A 9,814-nucleotide genomic window follows, 5' to 3' on the forward strand; every position below is an offset into this window, starting at 1 on the left:
CTCTGCATATTGACTTAAGAAGCTCAGCTCTCCACATAAGAAGAACTCTCCTGGATCAGACCCAGTGGTCCATCTAGTCCAGAATCCTGTTTCACTCAGTTACCAACCAGTGGCCCAAGAGGGCCAAAGACCTCCCTGAATATTGCCTCTTAGCACTGGGTTTCAGAGGTTTACTGCCTCTGAATGCGGAAGTTCTACATATTCTGCATCAGACATGGGTATGGTTGCCACCAGGCCTTGATTAAATGAAAATAACATTTTAATGTATGGAAATAGGTAGCTGAAACTTTTCAATCCAAAGAAATTAATAACATCCTATTAGGCTTCTACTAAAGGGACACAACAATTTTGTTCTAGGCAGCTGGCAACCAGAATTTGCATTAAGCTCCCCTCCTGTATACATGCACAAAAATATAATGCAATAATATACACAGCGATTTCAATAGTGTTTTCTCTTTATTACCAACAATCATGTAAAATTGACATCTGGGAAATTACAGAATTATCTGGGACATGAGATGTACTCTCAGGTAGACAATGTTCTTAAACATCACTTAATGTGGTACACTGATCCCATAACTGTTTCTATATAAAATGTCAGATTTTCCATCAACCCTGCTATTTAACAAGTGCTTTCTTTTCTGTATTTTGTGCTCTTTCTATCCCTGATCCACCGTATGTGCCCGGCCCCCCATTCAGCTAGTTACCCACATCAGTATTTCTACATTAATCTGTAAACTATCGGAGAGCATAAGCACGTACAATAGCCAGTGAGGGTTCTTTTTGCTGCCTGCAATAGCAGCAACATTAGATGCAAATAAAGGCTACATGACAAGTTAAGACAAAGAGGGAGACTTGAACAAAATGGTCTAGAACGGTAGTTTGCCATAGGATGAAGAGTATGGAAGCCTGATCGATAGGAATCTAACTCACATTCTCTATGGTTTGGCGTACCAAGCACTGGTCTTGTTTTCAAACCATTCTCTGTAGCCTAAGGACACACTTTTAAAAGTGAAAGCTGGAGTGTTAAAAATCAAAGTTAAATTTACTATATTCTATCCTAGCGCCTGTAAAATATGTATTTCAATTCAATATAGAAGTCCATTTACTGTTTGTATAAGTACTGCTAATTTGTTATGGGACTGATTCTTCAACAGGCTAGATTTTATTATATCTAAACGTTACTCTTTTGTGTTGTGACTATTCTAGCCTTTGTTTCATAACAGGTCAAAAAGGAAAGTGCTTGGAAGAAAGGATTCTGGGGACCTGTCCACGAGAAACAGATTAAGAGCTTCATCTAGTACTAGCAGCTTGTCTCCTGCCAGCAGTACACCTCCTGCCAGCAGTACATCAACTGCATGTAATCCTCTGCCTACTGCCGCTGCGGCAAGCACAGCCTGCAGCCAGAGGTCTCCTGGCCTTATTTACAGGCATGCCAAGAAGTCCAACACCTCTAATGAGGAATTCAAGCTGCTGCTCCTGAAAAAGGGAAGTAGATCAGATTCCAGCTACAGGATGTCAGCCACTGAGATACTGAAGAGTCCTATTTCCCCCAAGTCTCCTGGAGAAACAATTGCAGATACTCTTCTAATGACTGATGAGTCTTCCCAAGTCTCATCAGGTGCTGAGGCATTAGCTCCTCTCTCTCCCTGCCCTCCAAGAATAAACGCAGAAGGGTTTTCTTCCAAAAGTTTTCCTACATCAGCATCTTCACGCATAGGACGGTCACGGGCTCCCCCGGCAGCCAGCAGCAGCCGGTACAGTGTCCGCTGCAGACTGTACAACACCCCAATGCAAGCTATTTCAGAAGGAGAGACTGAAAATTCAGATGGAAGCCCACACGATGATCGATCCTCACAGAGTTCAACATAGGCTTTATAAGTGCCAGAGAACACTTCTGACTGTTAATGGGAGAACTCTGCAATTGCTTGGGTTCATGTGCATTTGAGAGCAGGCCAATTCTGTAGCAGTCAAATACCATGCAGGGCAATACTGATGCTTGAAAATGCTTACTAAGGATGCTGGGAGAAGAGACTGTAGCTATTTATTACATCACATTTTCTAGAAGTAGAATCATAAGCTAAATGGTTAACTTTCCCTTTCACTGTTATCACAATTCCTGTCATTGGTGTAGATTTACATTACCCCCTCCTCTTCCAAAGCTGCCCGTTTAGGAACAAGAACATTACACTCGCTGTTGTGCTTCCTGAGGGGGGGGGGGACATGAACTTGCTTGAGGTATTGGTATTTTTTTACATTAAAGTGAACTGAAACAAAATTTAGAAGACATAAACAAAACAGATGTATATATCCATATTTTTGATAAACACTTGTAAATAGAATTATCAAAGAAAAAAGTTGGTAGCAAATGACAACGATAAAACACATAAATGATAAAAGATAATGACTGTATTCTGTGAATACAATTTTCATATCAAACATAATTTACACATCTACAACTCCCACATAGAGTTCAACAATTAAAGCCTCAAATGTGAATTTTAACACTTGAATGAGAGGAAATACAAAACTGACAATACTCAAGGTTCAACAATCTCCCGTTCAAGTTATAGTATCTAAGTTATTGTCAAAAATGCTTTTCCAGACAAGCCAATTTCAGTTTGTGTCACAAGGCTCACAGGCACTACAAATACAAGCAATGTGCAGATCCAGCCATCTTTTTGTTCTCCCTCACCGATTCCCCCTCCTTATTACAGTTCCACATTGGTTTGTCCATTAAGGTTTCACACCCTCAAGCATAGACCTTTTAGTGGTCATCTTTTTAGTGGACCATCTTTTCTCGCCAGTCAAAATCTGGTTGTATCCAGCCCACTTTATAACCCAGGTTATGGATTCCCCCTTTGCTCTGTGAATTTTAGTTATGTGAAAGATGATAGAAATGCATATTCACTTCCCCTTGGCTCTTTTCTGGATTTTCCTGCATTCTCTTGCTTTCATTTTAGACATCTCTCCATATCATTATCTTGCATAGTGATGAGGGTTCTGACATACAAAGAAAACCCATGAGTGCAAAGTGGCAAAAGAATCCAGAACTTATGTTGGGAACTGTGGCTTTTCCTGAACAAATCCAATATTCTGTATTGGGTTATGTTCTCTGATTTTGCTACAGAAAAAAAGTTTTGGATAAACAACATTTATTATTACTATTGAACGTGTATTAGGCATTCCACAAAACATATTGAACTACTGATTCACTACCGGAAAAGTCTGTTTTATATTCTGCTGCTTATGTTTAATTAAAAACGAAAAGGAAGAGAATGAAAACTTGACTACAGCAATTTACTCATACTCAAAATCAATTAACCAAATATCAGCTGCCAAAAAATTCTGTGAAGAGCAACCAGATGCAAAGCTGGGAAAATAACATAGGTATTAACCTTCAAGAGAATCAGCAGAACTCAAAAAACTGGGATGACTATTTCAATATGCAAGAGCTAGACAATGAATTCACTTAACTGTAAACTGAAATGTGAAATGGAAAAGGTAAGCCAATGTAATTCAGTTGAGGAAGAAATATGGTCAAGTTTGCATGCATAAAAATAAGATGGGCATCAGCATGCAAAGCAGAAACAAGATAAAATTGATGTGGTTCCTTTCAAATGGCTTTACAGATAGTGCAAACGAGGACAAACTAACAGATCATTACAGTAATTCAGATGAAGCAAAGTAAGTGAATGAAAAAAGTTTCTATAATCAACAGGAAAGAACCAACCTTAGCAGTATTTAGTATCTGAAAACAACTTACCTGTTAAAAAAAAATAAAAGTAGAGAATGGTATGAAAAATATCTATAGTTCTATAGGGGGCAGTGGGGGGATGTGTGCAATAGATATAAAGAACCAGAAGAAACAATGGACGAATCCAGAAGAAAAAATAATTCACCATACTATAATTTCCAGTACAGACACTCTCAAGTATTCCCTCAAATCTGTGTGATGAAAATGTTGGAATAACCAAAAGATGGTAAAGTCCACTGGAAATAGACCAGAATTTCTTTTTCCATACACTGTTTGGTACTTGGGTGGTTTCCACTGTTATGTAGCTCCACCTGAACCTGTCTACCTTCAGGCCCCAAGTAATAGATGAGATAAAGTATCAACAACACAATCTTTATTCGTAGTGGTGGTATTACACAGAGCAGTTCCAAACTCCTCCTTTGACCATGACAATGTTAAGAGGTCATTTTCAATTAGCCAGTAGACATACATTTTGTAATTCTATCAAAAATCAACCAATTAAAACACGCCATGGAAACATTGTTAACATTGTATCCAAGGATTTGCAGCTGTGCCTGGACAAAGTAAATTTTACTTATGTTAAAAGGGTTTCTCTTGACATTTAAAAAAAAAAACTTCACAAAAATAAGAGTATAACCTGTTTTAACTGCCACAGTCACACAATTCTGTCTCATATCCTACCAAAAAGAATCACACCTAGTTTAACAGAGAATAATCACCATGTTCTAGTTATTTATTCAAAGTCACTAATGCAATCCAGTGCGATGTAGTACAGGAAGACCTGAATTCAAGTCCCCTTAGTCATGAAGCTCAGTGGGGGCCACTGGGCATATCACTATTTTGCAGTGTTACCTAACCAGTTGGTTGTGAAGATGAAATTGGATAAGGCTACATATGCTGCCTTGAACTCCATGTAGGAAGTGTTAGCAGAATACAAGATGATTAAATAGATGATATAACTAGTATTCTTTCCATATGCGTGCAGTGACATAACAAAAACTAATCTCACTATCATATTCAATGACCCAATAATAATTTCAAAGGTGCAGTTGTGTCAGTATGTCACAGCAAAAATAAATAGGTGTCACCTCAATAGCAAAAACAGGATTTACATACGAAAATATAATTAATCCATGATAGTCACCTTTATGAGCACTTGGAGATTCTCAGCTCCCTCATTCAACTACAATTCCCAGGGTTTCTTGGGGGAGCCTGGGTCAGCGGACCATATTTAAGTCTGTACCGCCACTGTAACTCTTATTCATAGTTGTTTGGGATCAAAAGCACATTGGTAATAAAATCTACTGCAAAACCCCAAGCTGTCATGCTTTACTGTGATATTTAGCACTTAATTTGGATGATGATTGTAATGATGACAAGTATGAGGAAACCGTATTTATTTTCATATCATTATTAGGTTGATGGGAAACCTAGTCATAACCTGGTAATTAAAGTCTTGAAACTGAATTAGTTTCATGTTAATAAAATAGTTATTAAGCATGCAACAAATGCTGTTGATTTATCAATAAAATTTTGTAATAACCTGTCAGTGAAGCTTTGTGCTGACAACATACATGCTACCTAAATATTTAGAGAAATGACACTGTGAAAACAAATAGTTGAAAAATAAGTATGTGTATGCATTCTTTATATAGCTTATTCATCTTGGGATGGGGAAGCTCTCTGGTATGTTACACAAGCCACCTACAGCTCAGTTTCATTCTATCTTGGGTTTGACAGGATGGAATATATGGGGGGGGTAGAAAAGGAATGAGAAAATATCTGAAATAAATGAAGGCAGGGAAACAAAAGCTGAATTACTTGAAGTTACTTGAATGCAGAAAACTAAAAGCAAAAACAAGTTGATAGATCAAACCAGAATTAGGGGGTTGAAAAATCATCTTCATATGCACAAAATAAAATTATTTTTAAAAGCAGAATCTTTTCCCCAGATATATTAATTGTTGAAGTATGTACACAACAAACCGGGTGAATGTTTAGGTCCAGGTTTGTAGAATACAGTCCATTGATAGTAACTGTGGAATATGTTTATGAATGCAGGAAAGTTCAATGCAAAGAAGAGTTTTGAGAAGGAACTTGGGTGTGGAGTACATGTTGAGCACAATGGCTTAATGAATAAAGCTGGTAGAAAATAGCAAGTTGGCTTCAAGGAGAAGTAAGTTATAATAGGAATGTAAGTGGAGTAGAAAGTAGGGGACAGTTTATTTGGCTCATGAGATGTCATAAGATAAATCTTTAATTGCATAAATTATTTAAATTAATGGCATTAACCTCTGTTCTAATCAGTGGACTCATGAAAAGTGTGCAAGTATTTTTAAGCATGTATAGCAAGAAATGGATGGTCAGCACGTGTGAAAAAGAGCAGTGATGACAGATTAGTTGCCCAGTTCTTGCCAAGATGGCAAATAATAATTAGAACGGGCCATCTGCACAACCAAGCTAATACATCAACACCAGCTATGACAATATTCCAGCACGTTGTAGAAGTGTTTTGCAGATGGGAAAAGGCAGCTATGTTGGAACGATGTTTAGGAACTATGTGCCAGCTAGCAATAAAAGCATGTTAAAGCCCTCCAAGCTTGGGCAGAGATGTTTAAAGAAGAGAATTAGTGCTGGAAGCAAGCCTTATCAATTGTGGCTAATAGGCAAGCTCTAAAAAGTGGTCTAGAAGTAAGTGAGATGGGATGCAGTGGTGAATTAACAAGATTGATATAGTATATAATTTTTTGTATAAAAATAAATCTTGGGAGGCAAAAGTGCCACTTCAGATCATTTTTCTTAAAATTACTGTCAGTAGCACTCTTATAGCCTGATTCTACAACTGTCTGCACCTCCAAATGTGTGATCAGATTGGGATGCACAATCTGTGTAGCTTTATCGTTAACAAGCAAATGTTTAAGATCAGGGTGCCAAATTCATTTGTTAAAAGTGCTATCAGTGCTTTATGCTACAACGGTAATAGAAAACAACTGAATTGGTTTTTCTAAGATGTTAGTACTGTGGGTGCCATCCACAATCCTTTGAAGCAAAATGTTTTATTATGGATTACACTCAAAAACATTTAATGATTCCATATTAATACCATAGAGATCTATATAAATATATATAAATAAATATATATAAATGCATACAACTTGAATTAGAAGGCAATGAATACCTTCTTATGGAATGCTCACAGAACTATCAGAAATACTTATTTTGTTTACTCAAAATCTATGACAAAGCGTATTTTCTATTTATCAAATTAAAGCCCAAATCAAGTTGGATTATAAATCTTTTTTTAAATGCATATTTCACCACACACCCTAATCAAGCAAGTTGGCGTGGAGCTCAAAGTAAGGACGACACCACTTTTGTGCACAAGGTGCTCTTCTGCCACAGAAATAAATGGCAATGGTAGGTATACACAGACACTGTGCATGAACAGAACCGCATAGAGTTCTGGATCAAGATGATAAAGTTTGGGGATAAAAACTAATTGAAGGAAATATGTTGTAATGATATGCCTTCAGAGTCCTCAAAACAAAAATTGAGATACATCACATCTTAAAACAGGGTATATAACGTATATGTTGAGTAACTTGTGAACCATAATGCCAACTTGCAAATTCTGTTGTTTGCACTGTTACAAGAATAATTTTTTGAAATTATGCAGCCATTTTGTGTTGTTTTCTTTTAATCTTTTTTTTTTTTTACTATTGTGGCAACATAAAGATTATGGATTAGCTGTAGCAAATAAAGCATATGTTTGCATTTGCCAAAGGTCACTGATAGACTGCATTTGCTGCAATTGTGGCAGATTTAGAGAAATACTGTAGGTTATGACTTAAAAGTTTAAAAACCAATTAAGAAGGTTACAGTGTAACTATTTTGGTACTAGCACCAGTTCATGCTGGCAGAAGAGACAATGGTTTATGGACTTGCAATCCATTTTGTATTTTTGTAATATTTGTAAATACAAACTTTTTAAATTGTTGCAAAGATGGTTTCTTTTGTAAAATGTTTTCAAAGTTTACATTCAATCCAAGCCTTTGTATATTTTAGAGCTGTGCAACACTTTAAGTCTTGTATTTATTTTTAGTAAAAACAGTGCGTTTCATTGTGAACCCCCTCTCTAAAATGTGTCAGAAAAAGTTTGATTATCTAGGAAGTGTGTATAGAAACTGCAAATAAACGTGATTGCAATTGAACCGCTTGTTCTTGTTACTTTTTTTGCTGTTTTTGCCATTGCCTGCCTCCGCATTACAGCCCTGCTATTCCATGGAGGTCTCCCATCTAAGCCATACTAGCCAAGGCGGACTCCGCTTAGGTTTTGAGATCTGACAGGATCAGGTTAGCCTGGGCTGTCCATGTCTTGTTGCTCACCTGTAGCAAAATGTCGTCTACACCAGGGAGGGCTGCACAAGGGGGCTGCACCACTGCTAGTCCACCTGAGTTTTAAAATGTCTGGAGTGGGGCTGCACCTCAGCCTCCCCTCCCCCAAGCTGGAACCTGATAAAGAGGAAAGCCCAGCTGGGAGAAGGTAGGAAGGACAGCAAGGAAAGCAGACTGCAGAGGGCAGGCCAAGGGAAGACTTACCTGCAGGCCCCTTAGTTTAGGAATGAACTGAGAGAGTACTCAAGGAAGGAAGATGCTTAGGGCTGAAGGTGAAGAGAACCAGGCAGCAGACAGCAGCTCCGAACAAAGCGGCTCCCTAGGTGAGGAAGGACCCAACAGACAGGCTGCAAACCTAGAGAAGGGGCTGAGGACTCAAAAAGGGACAGTATTTCTTAGCTGTGTATAAGACAATAAAGGTGTCTCAGCAGCTGATAGGGCTGCCAAATCGGGCCGGGGGGCAGGGAAACCCCCGCTTTGGAGGTCCGATTTCCGCCGCGCCGGAATCGGGCCCCGGGGGAAACCCCACCCCCACGTGCACGTCACAGAGAAGTGACGACATGACGCCGGACACACTGGGGGTGGGGCTACAGCCATTTGAGGGGGAAACTCTATGTTTTCCCCTCAAATGGCTGTGGCCCCGTCCCCAGCATGCCCGGCGTCATGACATCACTTCCCTGTGACATGCATGTGGCGCGCGCGCACACGCTGGGAGCCGGGCTGGAGTCCCCTGCCGCAAGGGTAAGTGCCATTTGGCAACCCTAGCAGCTGATTATGAAGGTGGACAACAACAACAACCTATTGCGTGTCAGGTGCCCCTGTCCCCTGCAGTGCCACTGAACAAAAGCATGACAATAACCATAATGCGTGGGTAGCAGGAGGAAAAATATTTTCTGTTTGGAACACTGATGAAATTGGGTATTCTAAGGACTCTTCGCTTGTGGGTGTACCCTTCAAGTATACTTCCAGAAAAAACATTCCACAGAATAATCATGAAACACATAACACTATCAGTATAATAAATATCTCTTATACATATAGATATATCAAAATCAAATCAAATACCTTTAATGGCATGTCAATAAAATACATGGTGTGATAAAATATGAGCAAGGCATTATAGAGACAGCAAAATAAGGCAGATCATACAGAAAGCTTGTACATATAGATATATGTAGATACTACTTTGCACTGTGACACAAAATAAGAGATTCCTATTGTTAGGAGCTAATGATCTAAATTAATTCCACCTGACTTTCTATGAGCCTAAGTCCCTAGATCAGTGTTCTCCTTCAGGAAACTTACATAAAGGCACTAGTCATTCCACACCGTCTGACCCTCAGCAACTGCTATTCAGACTCGGAATACCTCTGAACACATAGAATCCCATGTAGTTGTCATAGCAAAGAATAGCTGATCTTGCATAATTCTTCTAAACCTTTTTGCAATTGTCTAAGTCAGTGGTCAGGACATCTTGCAGCAGCTGAATTCCATACATTAATTTTGAGGTCTATGAAGTTACCATGAATTTGTAATAATAAAAGGATCCATGTGTGACAGGCATAATTTATTTGTGACAGGCACAACTTATCAGAGAATAAAGCTAGAGTCTCACAACTGAACACCAATTTCAAGATGATCATGGGAGTTCCAGTGCCAAAA

The 9,814-nt window shown here is 38.7% G+C and overlaps 1 protein-coding gene across 1 annotated transcript in view; it reads left to right on the forward strand.

The window, feature by feature from the left end:
- NHS (NHS actin remodeling regulator) overlaps positions 1–2,162 on the forward strand; it is a 322,736-nt gene extending 320,574 nt beyond the window's left edge. The window contains exon 9 of the mRNA XM_015417586.1: positions 1,227–2,162. Within this exon, the coding sequence (XP_015273072.1) occupies positions 1,227–1,872 (646 nt within the window). The 3' untranslated portion in view covers positions 1,873–2,162. The remainder of the gene's footprint in view (positions 1–1,226) is intronic.
- Positions 2,163–9,814: the final 7,652 nt, after the last annotated feature.

Source organism: Gekko japonicus, unplaced genomic scaffold, assembly GCF_001447785.1.
Source record: "Gekko japonicus isolate JY-2015 unplaced genomic scaffold, Gekko_japonicus_V1.1 scaffold18, whole genome shotgun sequence".
NCBI lineage: Eukaryota > Metazoa > Chordata > Lepidosauria > Squamata > Gekkonidae > Gekko > Gekko japonicus.